Source organism: Hypanus sabinus, chromosome 27 (assembly GCF_030144855.1).
Source record: "Hypanus sabinus isolate sHypSab1 chromosome 27, sHypSab1.hap1, whole genome shotgun sequence".
Classification (NCBI taxonomy): domain Eukaryota; kingdom Metazoa; phylum Chordata; class Chondrichthyes; order Myliobatiformes; family Dasyatidae; genus Hypanus; species Hypanus sabinus.
In genome coordinates, this window is record NC_082732.1 from 18,761,263 (window position 1) to 18,779,312 (window position 18,050).

The following is an 18,050-nucleotide window of genomic DNA, read 5'->3' on the forward strand; positions in this document are numbered from 1 at the left end:
AAACAATATCCACACCAGTTTTTCACAGCCTTTTTAACATCTCACCAAAAAGCTTGGCTACCTCTGCATCTCAATAGGTATAGAATGGCAACTATGAAATATACTTTAAATGTTAACATTATTCTCTAATAATTTGAACTTATCATAACATTTATATCAATGAATCCCTGTTATGATCTACCCCTTAGTGTTTTGAAGGGATCATCTACCGTGATGAACAAATTCTAATAAATAATTATAAAATTAGGAACTAGTTTCAGTTTTGCATCTGCTATTGAGTTAAAGACTGATATCATATTGAGAAGGATATTTTTCAACTGCTATGGTCAAAGGTAATGGATAAAGTGCCAAGGATTGTTAGCACTTAGCGATGGATTGCACCTTATTGGCATGTGCTGTGCTTTGAAATAGATTAACACAGTGTTGGCAAAATACTTCTGTAACTACAGTTATTCCCAGTGATTGATTGGCTAAGGAAACAGCAGACTAATTTGCTGGTGATATTTATTGCTAAATGCTGGCAATTCTTGTCACTGTCAATTTTCCCCTTCCCTCCTGGAGATATTTACTGTTTTTTGAAGAGAATTTCATGGGATCTGTAAATGATTGCTTGTTGGACATACTGCCATAAACCTCTGTAACTGCTGACTCCTGGTTGCATACAATTCTGTGAACAATATTCTGTGTTGTGGCCCACCACTGTGAAAATCATAATGCTCGAACTATGACAAAGATTATCAGTGACGTTGCACCAAGGTTAAGCCTCTCAGTGTGTACTAATTCACTTCCAGTGAGTGTTACTGGGCCGAAAGGAGCTTCTCACAATTATAAAAATGGCTTCCAAACATGTTGAAACTGTTCACCAACGGGCTTAAAGACAGCCTGTTATAAGACTTTAACAGACCTCTTGTACAATATACATAGGCGAACAAGGGGAGATTTAACAGAGGTGTGCAAAATTTTGATGGACATAGATTCAGTTAATGCAAGCAAGCTTTCTCCATTGCAGATGGGTGAAACTGGAATGAGAGGTCATAGGTTACTGGTGAAAAATTAAATATTTAAGGGGAACCTGAGGGGAAACCTCTTCATTCAGAGAGTGGTGAGAGTGCGGAATGAGCTACCAGAGGAAGAGGTAGATGAGATTTCGATTTTGGCTAAATACCCCAAGTGTTTCAAAGGATTGTAAGTAGATGCCTTGCTGTGCTGGGAGAAGTGTAAAGAAAGGGGTATAGTGTTAAAAAAAAATTAGTGTTTTAGAGGGGTATGGAGAGCTATGGTCCAGGTATGGGATGATGGGACTAAGCAGAAAAACATTTCAGCAAAGACTAGATGGGCCAAAGGGTCTGTTTCTGTGCTTTGGAATGATCTTTCTGGGATGGCATGTAAAACATGGGTTTTCATTGTATCTCAGTACATGTGACAATAATGAACCAGTCACCAATGATCACTGGGACATGTGTATTTTCCTAGCAAATGCCTTTTGGGTTTTTTTTTTGAATTTGTCAAGGAGGACAAAACACTCAGTGGGGGATCTTTTTCTGTAATTTTCCTCAAACTTGCTTAGCACTCTTGAAAAATCCAAGAAGTTGCCACCTATAGGGTCTTGGAAGGATTTTAGGAATTAAAATTCCCACTGGAGCAAGAAAAGTGAGTCACGATAACAAAGCTGTATTGGTGTTTACTGCTGCACAAGGAAATCACGATGATTACATTTAGTCCCGCACAGTTTCCTGTTTTACTTCATTAATTTCCTCATCTTGTTAATTTTCAGACTCATTCAAAAGCCTTCTTTAAAGTGCTACCTCACCAACAACCATCTTTCTTTTTATACACTACATCCCTTTCTTTACACTTCTCCCGTCACAGCAAATCTTAAAATACTTGGGATATCCACCAGGGTTGGGTGAGATGCCAGCACAAGTAGGCTTCAGTGGAGATCTCAGCATGGGCACAGATCAAAGAAGTAGGCCACAGGCCCCTGCATCCAATATGGAACATTTTCCATTCAATACTTCCATTCTACAGAAAGGCCAGTGTTGATCTATAAGTACTCCACAACACACTTCATTACACAGAAACTAAATGACACAGTGCTTCTAACCTCAAATGCCTTTTCACTCTACAAAATGTTCCTCCTGCTTCTCACCATCAAACTGCATCGAAACCCATTTTTGTCCCTGTCATCTACTTGTCCAGCTATTCCAAACACCTCAACCATTTGTTTTTTTGAGATTCATTGCCCAGTAGGTCCTTCCAACCCTTAAAGCTACACCAACCAGCAATGCTGTGTTTTAATCCTAGTCTAATCACAGGACAATTTACAATGACTAATTAAGCTACCAATCAGTATGTCTGTGGAGTACCCAGAAGAAACACACACAGTTATGGGGAGAACGTGCAAACTTCTTACAGGCAGCGCCAGGTATTGAACCCAGGTCACTTGTACAGTAAAGCGTTGTGCTAACCACTATGCTATGTGCCACCTATTTAATGCAAAAAAAACCCAAACTGTTGGAGGAACTCAGGTAGCATCTGTGGAGAAAAATGGACTTGTTTGGTTAAGACTCCTCATCTGGTCTGCAATAGTAGTGGGGAGTATATAGAGGTGAGGGGGGAAAAGGTGGGGCAAGAGCTAATAGGTGGAGCTGCGTGAGGAGGAGTGATTGACAGAAGGAGGAGGGAAGAGTGGAAAGACTGACAGACATTGAGAGGTGTTAGATGGAGGCAACAGAAGATCTGCTGAAGACGGGATCCGATGGAAAAGGAAGCTGGAGGACGGAACTAAGAGGAACGGTGTGTGGACAGATGGGAACAGTGAGCAGACAACGTGGGAGGACTGTGGGTGATGGGCAGGCGGGGGATGTGAGAAAGGACAAAGAAGCAGGATAATCGGAGGTTAGGCACTGCTGAGTGTGTGGGAGATCAGGAGGAGAGGGAAAGGGACAGAGAGGGAGCAGAATTTTTGAAATAGGAGAATTCAGTGTTCCTTCTATCCATCTGTTCCTGCTATCCAGGTGCAATACAAGGCACTGTTTCTCAATTTTGTGTCTGGTCTCATCCTGGCTGTAGAGGAGGCTGAGGGCAGACAAGTTGGTGTGGGAATGGGGAGGGGAATTTATTCAAAGAATTGCACATTCTCCCTATACTCTGAGTAATGTTATTCCTTCTAAGTTCCTTATTGGACTCATTATTCCCCCCCCCCCACCACAGTATTTGACAGATCCACAAATAGAACATAGGATAGTACAGCATTCCTCTATGTCTGCCTCACAGATAATTTTAAAGCCCTGTCTTCCCTTTCTTAGAGAAGGCAAACTATTCAGCTTTATTTAAATGTTGCAGCTGAGTAAGAGAATGGAATCCTCAGGAGGTTAAATAAAACATCTTTTACCCTCCGTTTCACATCACAGCACTGCATCCATCCACTTAAAACAGTCCCAACTCATGCTGATTTACAAATGGCACGATAGTCTGTCGAGAGGCTAATGGAAATAATTGGGACAGGATCACTTTTGGATATAAGCTTACTGCAAAGGGACCCGGAAGATCATTCAGCAAGTACAAAGATCAACCTCGAGGACAGTAGCTGACCTTTGCCAGTAAGCAGAAAAGGCTAAAGGATAAATTTATTAACCAACACACCACTTAATATATTTCATAGGCTGGAAGTTACATAACAAAGGCTGCCCACTAAACAGAATGAAAGATTAATTTAATTTCTTAGACTTCTGCTTAGACTAGCATTCATATACTACATCAAATACCAGATGGAGAAGGTGATAGAGATAAATGGTCATTAAAGAAATTGCTAGAACAAAATGCAAGTCAGGGCCAACAACCTGAATGAGATGTTTCATCTTGCTGGGCTGTTCTGCTGATTGAGATACATACTTTACTTAAGGTAACCATCAGAGACAGGAGCAGGGTTAGGTCATCTGGCCCATCGACTCTGCTCTGCCATTTCATCATGGCTGATCCATTTTCCTCTCAGCCCCAATCTCCTGCCTTCCCCTTTATCCCTTCATGCCCTGACCAATCAAGAATCTATCAACCTCTGCCTTAAATCTACATTGTCTTGGCCTCCACAGCTGCCTGTGGCAGCAAATTCTAGATTCACCACTCTCTGGCTAAAGAAAATCCTTCTCATCTCTATTCTAAAGGGACATCCCTCTATTTTGAGGCTGTGCCTTCTGGTGTTAGACTCTCCCACCATAGGAGACATCCTCTCCATATCAACTATACCAAGAAACACTAGATCTGTATGGCTTAGTCCTTAGGAATCCCTGGCTACTCTTAGCTGTTCCACTTCCTTGTCTGACATTCCTACGACAGGCAAGCCGCTCTTCAGAAGGAGTAGCTTTTCATCTACAGTTCAATCAGCATTGAGCTTCACAATTCAAGTGTGCACAAGAACACCCTGGCAGCTTCTTCCTTTCTTTGCACTGGAGCTCTGCCGACTTACAGCAAGAATCCAACTTGTAATGCAAAACGCAGGCAAACACATTTCCAGTTTGACCGTTACTGAGTGCATAACGAGGCAAATCTATTTGCATGTCATGTCCGCACGTGAGTACGAACTGAGCTGGTTTACTTATTAACCTAATAATGACTTGTACTTGAGGAGACTTTTGTTGGATCTAGCTTAAGCCTTTAAGCTTCTAACCCCATCTCAATTTATCTAGAATGACACTGGGATTGCTGGTTCTCTATTCTGTTCTTAACAGGAATCTTTTAAATCTGCATTTTTAGTTCCTCATCTCTTAGAAAGTTGGCTCAGCATTTTTCTTTACTTTCCCCATTGGGTCCTGACAGAACTACTTTCCGGTAAACGACTTACTTATGCCCCTGAAATGCTCCTGTTCCATTAGAACAGGCATGGGCAAACTACGACCCGCGGGCCATATGCGGCCCGTTAAGCTTTTTAATCCGGCCCGCAGAACTTGATGAAATTATATTAATAAACCTTGTTAACGTTTTTCCCCGCAATTCTGGCGTTTTCCCAATAGATGACGCACTCTATATACATTGACCTTTGTTGAGGTGCAGCGTATTACTCCACATTTGCGCTTTACTCTTTGTTCGGCTCAACCTATTTGTGTGAACAGGCGTTCAGCGTCATGAACATCAACAAAGCCAGCCACAGATCCAAGTTAACTGACCAACACCTCAGATCCATCCTGAGAATCGCCACAACAAAAATAAATCCAGACTTTGATGCGCTGGCTAAAAAGGGAGACCAACAACACTGTTCCCACTGAAATTAAAAATAAGTTTCTTCGTTGTGTTATGTAAAAAATGCATTTGAAAATATTTTTTCAATAAGCCTTACATGTTACATGTCATTTCTGTTAAGTGATGGACATGAGTAGTGCACAGGTGCACGTACATTCTCAAAATAAAAAATGAGCTCCAGATCAAATAACGCGCTCCGCATACTGGCGCGCTGTCACAGTTCTGTCTTTGTGCTGGTCGTTGTTGAGTTTTGGCACAGGGGACAATTGAATAAGATGGAGCAGGACAAGTAGACCTGCATCTCCTACCGTTTTTAAAATAAAGACAGTCAGGAGGAGAGTGATGATGATAATATCTTGAAGGATAACAGAATTTTCAGTGCTTTAAAATATTAACTGTTACTATTAAAAAAAGCTGTATTTTATTCATTTAGTTTTCAGTGTTTTAAAAGTCATTTCAATAAATAGCTAAATACCTTGGGACTTCAAAGACAGATATTTTGTTGTAATGCACTTGTTCATTTTCAATTGAAATTAAAGCACATGTTTTCTACATATCCCATGATATTTTATTTTCTCTTATGAGGTGTATTACCAAAACACTCTGTCCATCTGCTCCTGGTCCGGCCCCCCTGTCAAATTTTAGAACCCTTTGTGGCCCACAAGTCAGAAAGTTTGCCCACCCCTGCATTAGAACAAAATGTTGGCAAGTTCACTTATCAAATTGTCCCACTCCTTTACAGGCTTGGCTAGGATTGCCACATTAAAAGATGTACTGCGCACTTGCTGTTCTCAGAACCTTGTTTCTGGTGCTCATTGCTCAGAAGAATTTTCCAACGTCGTGCAAAACTTGAACAACCTCTTCTGAACTATTGACACATGCACTCAGTCGACTTCCACTGTTTCTTGTCTCAAATATTGTACGTAATCCTGTTCAGATTTATTTCTGAGGTCATTGTGCAAGGGTGTGAGAATATGCCAAGAAGGTCAAAGATCTAATGCTAAGCTGGTCTGAGATAGGATGAGCCTGACTTTACCAGAGGCTAGTGCCTTTTCAGAGTGGGCAGCTGACAAACTGTGGAGCTTCTTGTATCTTTCCAGGAGATTTCAATGACTGAAAGGTTTGCAAATTGCATGCATGAACCTGAAAGTGGGGTACAGTACATTATCCTCTCTCCATTGTACCCTGTAGGATGCCAGAGTGAATTCAGATCCTGATTTTTTTTTTAAAGATAGCTTCCTAATCATAAGGCCAAGAGTTTCAAAACTCAAAACTAAGTTCCAAGACCTGGGCTTTGATACTTCCATGTGCAACTGGATTCTCAATTTCAAGTACAGATTGGCAACCACATCTGCTCCACACTCACACTCAACACAAGTGCACAACAAAGCTGAGTGCTTAGCACTTTGCTCTACTCACTTTATAATATGATTGTGTGGCTAAGTACAGCTCCAATGCTCTATTTTGCAGGCGACACCACTGCTGTCGGCCAATTAAAAGGTGGCAATGAATCAGCATGTGAGAGGGTGACCGAAAATCTGGTTGAAAGGAGCCACCACAACAACCCCTCACTTCATGTCAGCAAAATCAAAGGGTTGATTATTGACTACAGGAAGAAGCCAGAGATCCACAAGCCAGCCTTCATTAGGGCATTGGAGCTGGAGAGGGTCAGTAACTTTAAATTCCTTGGATCTGTCCTGGGACCTGCACCTATGTGCCATTACAATGCTGGCATGACAGTGCCACTACTTAGAAGTTTGTGCAGATTTGGAATGTCATCTAAAACTTTGACAAACTTTTATAGATGCACAGTGGAGTGTACCCTTACTGATTACATCACAGCCTATTATGGAAGCACCAGTTCCCAGGAACGAAAAGGTCCAGAGAAGGTGTCAAATATAGTCCAGTCCATCATAGGAATAGACCCCCCCTCCCCACCATTGAGCACATTTACACAGAGCGCTGCCACAAGAAAGCAGCATCCATCTTGAAGGTCCCTGACCATCCAGGCCATGCTCTCTTTTTGCTACTACCACTGGGCAGGTGGTACAGGAGCCTGAGGTCCCAAACCACCAGGTTCAGGAAAAGTTATTATCCTACATCCACCAGGATCCTGAACCAGTGCGTATAACTTCACTGACCTCAACAATGAATTGTCTCTGCAGGGACTCTACAACTCATATTTTCTACCATTTTGTTCCAACTGTTTTGTCTTTCAGCTTGTCTGCTTCCACCTATCGGCACACGTCTCCAACTCCATTCCTCACCTCCCTCACTATGTTAGCTCCTTCTGCCCTCCTTGGCCCACCTATTATCTACTGGCCCCTCTCTCGCCTCTCCCATTGTTTCCTATACACGCACCATATAAAGCACCTATCTGGATTCACTGCAGCTTGGTATGGAAACCGTTCTGCCCAAGACCTCAGAGTTGAGAATGCAGTCCAATCCATCATACAAACCAGCTTCCCTTCTATTGCCCATCTATACTTCCTGCTGCCTTGGGAATGCAGCTAACATAGTCAAGAAACCCTTCCACCTCTTCATTTACTCGCCTTCCTTCCCCTGTTGAGTAGAAGATGCAAAAGCCTGAGAGCATGTACCATTAAACTCAAGGATAGCTTGTGTCCCATTGTTATCAGTTCCCTGGTCAAATCTCTCAAACACTAAAAGGTGAACTCCAGGTCTCCCAGTTTACCTTCTTGTGACCCACACAATTTATTTACCTACCTGCAGTAGTGGATATGGCTCAGTCCATTCTGGGTAAAACCCTTCACACCATCGAGCAGATCTACATGGAACATCGTCTACATATTCTGTCTGTGTGGCAAGCAGAACAAGAGATTTTCACTGTACAGTTTTACTTTGATACACATATCAATAATAAATCAGTACAAATACCAATAACATCCTCCCTACCCTTAAGACCTGATGCAGGGGTTCGTTCCAAAGTTTCAACGATTCCTTTCCCTCTACAGATGCTGCTTGACTTGCTGAGCTCCTCCAGCTTTTGATGATCTTTTGACAGCTGTTACGCCTGTGCCCCAACTCTGAGGGGCCGAAGGGTACAAAGCAGCCCCCTCCTTTTTGAGAATCGCAAAATCGCTATTAATTCAGGTCAAGAGACCCAGGAAATGAGAGAAAGACAGGCAGAATCCACAAGGGGTTTGGAATGTCCTGGCCCCTCAACGATACAACGCCACGGGAAATGGCCATTGTCTCTTGGAGACAGAATTGTGTATTGAGCACTGTGCTATTCATCGAAGCCCTCAAGGAATGAGCAACGTGGGCTGGTTGGGGGATGGCATCATTCCAACCTGACTGACATCTGAGACTCCGTGAGTAAGGATAAAAGAAGGTCTGGGGAACAACCCCTTTAGACGTACCAGGAGAAACGCTAGAAATACCGTGACAGCATAATAGCGACAGCCGGTGGGGGGCCCACGTGCATCCTTTTCCATTTGCCTCGGAATTGGTGGGCCTCACCACGGAAGAACGGCTTTAGCTAAAAGGGGAAACCAGCCCCAACGACATTTCAAAGGATCGACATCATAAAAAGGAAAACGGGCAAGTTCTAAAAAAATCGTCTCTCTCTCTCTCCAACCAAAAGCTGCAGCTTGAATGAACTTGTGACTTTTATATTTCCATCGGACAATACATTATCCCCCTAGACAACGATAGAGCTATTTCTTATTGATTATTATTATACCTGCGCTTTTAGATTTAGTATTGACGACGTATGTTATCTGTATATTTGCATTGATGTTATTTTTGTGTATTTTTATCAATAAATACTGTTAAAAATAGTACCATCAGACTTCAACGGACCTCTCTATCTTTGCTGGTAAGTGACCCAGTTACGGGGTACGTAACACTGCTAAAAGAATTGAGTTTGTGTGGAACCCCAGTGAATACCTGAAAAAGGTGTGACGTACAAAATAATTTAAGAAAGGTGAAACATGAAATCCTTTTGACTGGCCTGGATTACCGAATCCTATTTACACCAGTCTTAAGATTTCTGCTTTAAATCCACCTTATTTTACTTCCTCATTAATCAAAAATTTACTTAATTTCCCTTTATTTGCCTTTTCATGGAAGAGTTTAAACCCTAAAGGACATGTCAATCGAATTTCAATTGCTCTGTAGCGATGTACTATATACAGAGCTAGAGATGACACGCAGTCGGTAAGTCATTTCGAGACTAGTTTATTCAAACTTTGTGGCGCTGGCATTTAATCCCTAGCGTCCGCCCTCTCCAGGTGGAAATGATGTCAGAGGTGCATTACCAAAGTCTCCCCCCCGCGCGCTGGCTATTTCTGAGCCGGTTCGCCTGCGCAGAAAGTGGGTCGCCACATTACCCCACCCCCCCCAGAACCAGCGATACATCCCCCAATGTCCACGGTCTGGATCAGCCTCTGTTTGGGAGGTCTGCCTCTGCGCCGCGGTACCTGAACCTCGACTGGCTGCGCCAAGTCCACATGGGCTGGTTTGGGTCGGTCCACCGTGAAAACCTCCTCTTTCCCCCCAATGTCCAGAACGTACGTGGACCCGTTGTTGTTGATCACCTTGAACGGCACCTTGTACGGCCGCTGTAGCGGTGCCTGGTGTCCGCCCCTTCATATAAACACAAACTTACAGTCCTGCAAGTCTTTGGGTACATGGGTCGGAGTCCGTCTGTGCTGTGAAGTTGGTACGGGGGGCCAGGTTACCGAGCCTCTCGCGTAGCCTGTCCAGGACTGCTGCGGTTCTTCCTCTTGCCCCCTTGGGGCTGGTATGAACTCACCTGGGCTGGCCAGGGGCACGCCGTACACCAACTCGGCCGACGAGGTGTGCAGATCCTCTTTGGGCGCTGTGCAAATTCCAAGCAGGACCCAGGGAAGCTCATACACCCAGATAGGTCCTCTCAGGCGGGCCATGAGAGCCGACTTCAAGTGACGGTGGAAACGCTCTACTAGTCCGTTCGACTGTGGATGGTAGGCAGTAGTGTGGTGTAGCTGCGTTCCCAACAGGCTGGCCACAGCCAACCACAGGCTGGAGGTGAACTGGGTGCCTCTGTCGGAGGTAATGTGGGTTGGTACCCTGAAATGTGCTACCCAGGTTGCGATCAGTGCTCAGGCGCAGGAATCGGCAGATGTGTCAGTGAGCGGGACTGCCTCTGGCCACCTCGTGAACCGGTCTACCATAGTTAGGAGGTACCGCGCTCCTCGGGACACTGGTAGGGGGCCCACGATATCCACATGAATGTGGCTGAACCTCCGGTGGGTGGGTTTGAACTGCTGCAGCGGGGCTTTAGTGTGCCGCTGCACCTTGGCTGTTTGGCTCTGCACACACGTGCTGGCCCATTCACTGACCTGCTTGCGAGGTCCGTGCCAAGCGAACTTGCTGGAGATCAGCTGGATGGTTGTCCTGATAAATGGGTGCGCCAAACTGAGTATGGAGTGGAAAACTCGCCGCCTCCAGGCTGCCGGGACGATGGGGCAAGGTTGGCTGGTAGCCACATTGCACAGGAGGGTCCTCTCACCTAGGCCTATGAGAAAGTCCTGCAGCTGCAAACCCGAGACTGCAGTCCTGTAGATGGGCATCTCGTCATCTGCCTGCTGTGCCTCCGCCAGTGCTGCATAGTCCACCCCCAGGGACAGGGCCTGGACAGCAGGTCTGGAGAGTGCATCTGCCACAACGTTGTACTTTCCCGAGATAGGCTGGATGTCCGTCGTGTACTCGGAGATGTAGGACAGATGTCGCTGCTGGCGAGCCAACCAGGGATCGGACACTTTCATAATCTCGAAGGTCAATGGTTTGTGGTCCGTGAACGCGGTGAACGGCCTAACTTCTAAGAAGTAACTGAAATATAGAAGCATAGAAAATAGGTGTAGGAGTAGGCCATTTGGCCCTTCAAGCCTGCACCGCTATTCAGTATGATCATGGCTGATCATCCAACTCAGAACCCTGTACCTGCTTTCTCTCCATACCCCCTGATCCCTTTAGCCACAAGGGCCATATCTAACTTCCTCTTAAATATAGCCAATGAACTGGCCTCAACTGTTTCCTGTGGCAGAGAATTCCACAGATTCACCACTCTCTGTGTGAAGAAGTTTTTCCTCATCTCAGTCCTAAAAGGCTTCCCCTTTATCCTTAAACTGTGACCCCTCGTTCTGGACTTCCCCAACATCGGAAACAATCTTCCTGCATCTAGACTGTCCAATCCCTTTAGAATTTTATACGTTTCAATAAGATCCCCCCTCAATCTTCTAAATTCCAGTGAGCATAAGCCTAGTTGATCCAGTCTTTCTTCATATGAAAGTCCTGCCATCCCAGGAATCAATCTGGTGAACCTTCTCTGTACTCCCTCTATGGCAAGAATGTCTTTCCTCAGATTAGGGGACCAAAACCACACAATACTCTAGTTGCGGTCTCACCAAGGCCTTGTACAACTGCAGTAGAACTTCCCTGCTCCTGTACTCAAATCCTTTTGCTATGAATTTCAACATACCATTTGCCTTTTTCACCGCCTACTGTACCTGCATGCCCACCTTCAATGACTGGTGTACAATGACACCCAGGTCTCATTGCATCTCCCCTTTTCCTAATCGGCCACCGTTCAGATAATAATCTGTTTTCCTGTTCTTGCAGCCGAAGTGGATAACCTTACATTTATCCATATTAAATTGCATCTGCCATGAATTTGCCCACTCACCTAACCTATCCAAGTCATCCTGCATCCTCTTAGCATCCTCCTCATAGCTAACACCGCTGTCCAGCTTCGTGTCATCTGCAAACTTGGAGATGCCGGATTGCCAGATACAGTGCCAACAGCTCCCGGTCGAAAGCACTGTACTTGAGTTCGGGTGGTCGTAGGTGCTTGCTGAAGAACACCAGGGGTTGCCAGCGACCCGTGATGAGTTGCTCCAGTACCCCACCGACTGCTGTGTCGGATGCATCCACTATGAGGGCGCTGGGAATGTCCGTTCTGGGGTGCACCAGCATCACGGCATCTGCCAAGGTTTTCTTGGCTTTAACGAAAGCGGTCGCGGCCTCCTCATCGTAATTAATGTCCTTGCCTTTACCCGACATCAGGGTGTACAAAGGGCGCATGATACGGACTGCTGAGGGGAGGAAATGGTGGTAGAAGTTCACCATACCAACAAACTCCTGCAGGCCTTTGACCGTGTTGGGCCGGGCAAATTGGCGGATCGCGTCTACCTTGGCGGGCAGAGGTGTTGCCCCGTCTTTGGTAATCCTGTGGCCCAGGAAGTTGATGGTATCGAGACCGAACTGGCATTTGGCCGGGTTGATCGTGAGGCCAAAATCACTCAGGCAGGAGTAGAGCTGGCGGAGGTGGGACAGATGCTCCTGGCGACTACTGCTGGCTATAAGGATGTCGTCCAAATAGATGAACACAAAGTCCAGGTTGCTTCCCACAGCATCCATTAGCCGCTGGAACGTCTGTGCGGCATTCTTCAGGCTGAACGGCATTCAGAGGAACTCGAACAGGCCAAACGGGGTAATGAGTGCCATTTTGGGGATGTCTTCAGGGTGCACCGGGATTTGATGGTATTCCCGGATGAAGTCTACTTTGGAAAAGATTCTTGCCCCATGCACTTTTGCTGCAAAGTCCTGTATGTGCGGCACAGGGTAGCGGTCTGGAGTGGTAGCCTCATTCAGTCTGCGGTAGTCGCCGCATGGTCTCCAACCCCCGGCTGGTTTGGGCACCATGTGCAGTGGGGAGGACCATGGGCTGTCGGATCTCCATACGATCCCCAATTCCTCCATCCTCTTGAACTCCTCCTTCGCCAGGCGGAGCCTTCGTGCGTGTGCGTGGAGGAGTGGTCCCTGGGTCGGGATGTGGTGCTGTACCCTGTGTTTGGGCATGGCTCCCGTGAACTGCGGTGCCAGAATCGAAGGGAAGTCCGCTAGGATTCTGGTGAATTTGTTGTCTGACAGTGTGATGGAGTCCAGGTGTGGGGCCGGCAACTTGGCTTCACCCAGGGAAAACGTCTGGAAAGTCTTGGCATGTACCAGTCTTTTCCCTTTCAAGTCGACCAGCAGGCTGTGAGCTCGCAAGAAGTCCACACCCAGGAGTGGTTGGGCCACCGCAGCCAGTTTGAAGTCCCACGTGAACCGGCTGGTGCCGAGCTGCAGCTGCACTGTGTGGGTGCCATAGGTCTGTATCGTGCTGCCGTTTGCGGCCCTCAGGGTGGGTCCTGGCTTCCTGTTGCGGGTGTTGTATCCTGTCGGGGGCAAGACGCTGATTTCCGCTCCAGTGTCGACCAAGAAGCGGTGTCCTGACCGTTTGTCCCAGACGTACAAAAGGCTGTCCTGTCGGCCAGCTGCCATAGTCATTAGCGGCAGCTGGCCCTGGCCCTTGCAGGGTGGGCGACAACGGCGGGCTTTTGTGCCCCACCGCTGGTGGTAGAAACACCACTGTTCACTGTCCTCCTCAATCCTGCCTCTGTGTTGTGTACGCCCCCCCTGCCAGGCCTGGTCTGGTCTGCTGTTGGGCGCGTGGCCTGGTAATCTGACAGACGGACACCACGCTCTCCCTCTTGGCTTTCCACAGCACGTCTGCCCGGGCTGCCACCTTCCGGGGGTCGCTGGAATCTGCGTCGGCCAGCAGCAGATGTACGTCCTCAGGCAGTTGCTCTAGGAACGCTTGCTTGAACATGAGGCTGGGCTTGTGTCCGTCAGCCAGGGACAGCATCTCGTTCATCAATGCTGACGGCAGCCTGTCTCACAAGCCGTCCAGGTGAAGCAGGCGGGCACCTCCCTCATGCTGTGAGAGGCCAAAGGTCCCAAAGAGCAGAGCTTTGAATGCTTCATATTTGCCTTCTTCCTGGGGCAACTATATGAAATCTTCAACCTGGGCGGCTGTCTCCTGGTCAAGGGCGCTCACCACATGGTAGTAACACGTGGAATCAGAGGATATCTGCCGAATCTGGAACTGGGCTTCTGCTTGGCTAAACCACACGCATGGTCGCAGCGTCCAGAAAGTTGGCAGTTTTAGCGAAACTACGTGAACAGATCCTATTTGGACCATCGGGGTCACCAATGTAGCGATGTACTACATACAGAGCTAGAGATGACACGCAGTTGGTAAGCCGTTTCGAGACTAGTTTATTCAAACTTTGCGGCGCAGGCATTTAATCCCTAGCGCCCGCCCTCTCCAGGCGGAAATGACGTCAGAGGTGCATTACCAAAGTCTCTCCCCGCGCGCTGGCTATTTGTGAGCCGGTTCGCCTGCACAGAAAGTGGGTCCCCACAGCTCTGTTTTTCTCTCCAGGATTTTCTGTTGTTAGTCTTTATTTAATTTTACTGTCTTGTCCTTTTTCTCCCCATTCAGAAGGTATGTTAACAGCCATTCCAAGCCCCAATCAACTGCTGGGAAGCTTTGCATGCACTGTCAGTCCTTGCTGAATAGTACGGCCTTGCCTGACCTCTCAAATCATTTCGCCTTTAGTGACAGATGCATTTGGAAACACTGGAATGGGGGAAAATCAAATCTCTACACCATTTCCTTGCAGACAACGTCATTTATTAATTCCCTTCTGAGACCATTATGAATCCCTCGAGATTTCAGTAATCTTCAGAATTTATTGATCATTCTTCCAACATATCCTTCACCTGAAGAGACCTTCGTTTTTGCAATAAGAAAGTGATTGCTCTGTATTTAAAAACCATTACCAGTGCTAAATATTTTAATTTCTGAAAAAAAATTCATTTTGCACCACATGCTTTAAACCTATAATTAATGCCAGTGTCTGGTGACCATACTTCACATGTCATTAATGTACATTATTAGGTCCTTAAGTGTACAAGGCTAACTCCAACAATGCAAACTGTGATGAATAATTGAAATTAAATTGTGGAGAAAGGTCTTTCATACATGCTAATGACTTGCCATACTACCTCATCAAATGTTTTCTTCTGTCCTATGTTGTTGGTCTGAGGCCAGGCATTTAGAATGTGGTGGGTAGAAACTTTCTCTATCTAAATAGTGGGATGGTTAGAGATAAACTTCCATCTTGGTAATTTATTCTGAAGATGTGTACAACTCTGTGTCTGTGTATTGTACACTGGCTGCCTTGAATTCAATGGAGTAAAATTTCAGAAGAACAAAATTCAATCAGCAAATGTACAGAATAGTAACCATAAACAGGATCAATGAAAGAGCAAGTGCAGAGAAGGCAAACTGTTAAAATGCAACTACAATAGCAATCAACAGCAAGGGCATGAAATAACAAGATAGAGAATCCTTAAAGTGAGATCATTGGTTGCGCGAACATCTCAGTAAATGAGTGTAATTATCCTCTTTCGTTCAAGGGCCTGATGGTTGAAGGGTCGTAACTGCACAGTTGATGCAGGTGTCCAAATGCAATCTTTCTGCTTGAAGAACCAGTGTTTACAAGGAGGTTGGGGAGTTTAAAGTCATCCCAGTTTCAAACATTAAGTACAGTGGAGTTTGCCCGTCCAAAGGTTGGCAGATTCAAATCCCTCCACTCACCTGTATACTTCAATATATGTGATAAATAAATGAAGAGAAATCAGAATTTATCCCTTTAGAAATGTCTTCACTCCTTGGCTTGCTGATCTTTGGGGCTCAGCACATTTGCTCACTGAATCATTCAGAAAGCTAGCGTTCTGTTTATTGGGATGACAATCAATAGTAGTTCTGGAACAACACATTTCCTTTGATTCAAAGTGATTGCATTCTTCACATTGTGCAATATATTTGTTTAAGAAATTTCACAATAAAAAAACATTTGGCCTAAAAATCTTCTTGTTTACACTTCAGATCATAAAAGCAGTTTTACAATTTATCTTACATAACACGTATCACATTCCATTTAGCTGTTTAAGAATGCATAGGCACTAAACATAAAACACCTGCCTTTCATATTCACTGATGTTACGGCTCCACTCTCTCCTTTCTGGTTTTATTTCAGTTAACACAAACTCTCTGAGCTGAAGTCTCTAGCACATCTGAAGATGCCATTGTTGCTTTAAATTCCTGGGAAGGTGTTACTTTATGTGAGATGTAAGGCTGAATACATACACTGGTGTATCATTGCTCTCCCAGACTGTTGAAGGAAACTACTGATAATTATTCTCAAGCGATCCTGCTACACCCACAAACCATTTGTCAGCCTAGGCACATTATCAATCTGGTAGACATGTAAAGGCAGGACAGCTAGAGTGGTGTTCAGTCCAGGAGGCAGAGCTTTTCCCTGGCCTTTTTAATCACCGCTCTGCTCCTGAAGAGTAGTGTACAATTACCCTGGCAGGAATCGACACTCCCCAGCCATAGCAGGTAGTTTAATATCCATCATCTTCATCTCTTTGTCCACCTCCCAGTTTCTATCATTATTTCCATTCTCCCCTCCTCCATCTGCATATCATCCCTCCTCACCTCGACTTCCCTTTCACTTGCTACACTCCTTCCCTTCAAAGATTCAAAGTGCATTTAATATCAAAGAATGTGTAAGTTACTAAACCTTGAGATTTGTCTGCTTACAGGCAGCCACAAGGCAAAGAAACCTGAAAGAACCCAATTTAAAAAAGACCAACACCCCATGTGCAGAGAAAGAGTAAAAAAAATACATATCATGCAAATAAAAACAGCATTCCAAACCAAATTGAGTCCTTAGATCCAAATCCCCAGAGCAGCCTGATTTAGATCCAAACCCTTGGTCTCAGTTCATCATATTAGGGTAGGGACGAATTGCCACAGAGCTCACAGACACTAAGCACAGCAGCCCGGGCAGTCTCACAGCCTCAGTACCTTGGAGAGAGGAGTGAACATCATGGGAGAGCGGGCAAAATCGGTCTGCCCCTTCCCTCAGTCCATCTGCACTAGCGTTTAAATTGTCAAAGCAGCAGATTGTGCCTCGCGTTAGGAGCCAGGCCCTGCCACAGCAAAATGCTCCAGGCCTAGACCACGCGGCTCAGCGATCCACTGTGGGCTTAAACTGCGCCGCCCAGCCAGAAACCATTTTCCAGCTCTCCAAATCGGCTCTAGTCTAAAGCGATCCAACCTCAGACCTGGGTTAGTTGGACGGCCATTGATATTCCTGCCTTGACTCCTCCTCTCCGAGTCACTCACTCTGACTCCATCTGCATCAGTTTTGCAATGCACCAGCATGGCTCATTGCTTGAAATCATTTCACCTTCACTTGCATCTGTTTGCAGCGAAAGCTTACCACAATTTACTTCAGTAAAGGTGTTTTTAATAAGCCAAATTTCCTACCTTTCGAACAACCAGTAAGCTGCCCCTTGCCTTCAGTGACGCCATCTTGTTTGTTGGTTAAATCTTGTTACACTTACCATCTCCTCTCTATCTGTCAGTCCAGCTGAAGTGTCGGGACCCAAAACTTCAACTGCCCAGTTCCCTGCACAGATCAATACACACAATATGCCAGAGGAACTTAGCAGGTCAGGCAGCATCTGTGGAGAGGAATAAACAGTTTATGTTTTGGCCAAAGGTGCTTTTTCAGAACTGGAAATGAAGCTAGAATAAGGTGGTGGGGTGGGGAGAGGGAAGGAAGGACAAGCTGGCAGGTGATAGGTGGAACCAGGTGAAGGGAAAGATGGGTGGATGGGAGAGGGGAATGAAGTGAGAAGGTGGGAGGTGTTAGGTAGACGTAAGGGTTGAAAAAGGAGGAATCTGATAGGAGATGAGAGTGGACCAAGGGAGAAAAGGAAGGAAGGGGGCACTCCAGGGTGGTGTTGGACAGGTGAGGAGAAGGAATGAGAGGATAATCAGAGAGCGGAATTGAAAAAGAGAGAAGGGGGAGGGAGAGTTGGGGAAATCAGTATCCTTGCCA

At 45.8% G+C, this 18,050-nt stretch overlaps 1 protein-coding gene across 3 annotated transcripts in view; it reads right to left on the reverse strand.

Annotated features, from left to right (window-relative positions):
- Positions 1-11,183, reverse strand: part of LOC132382030 (uncharacterized) — a 73,856-nt gene extending 62,673 nt beyond the window's left edge. For 2 of the 3 annotated variants that reach the window (XR_009508180.1, XM_059951848.1), the window contains exon 1: positions 7,963-11,183. Coding sequence is in view for 1 of the 3 variants with exons in the window: in XM_059951848.1 (XP_059807831.1) it covers positions 10,344-11,090 (747 nt within the window). In the remaining 2 variants the exon portion in view is untranslated. The remainder of the gene's footprint in view (positions 1-7,962) is intronic. The other variant, XR_009508181.1, reaches the window with a different exon arrangement.
- Positions 11,184-18,050: the final 6,867 nt, after the last annotated feature.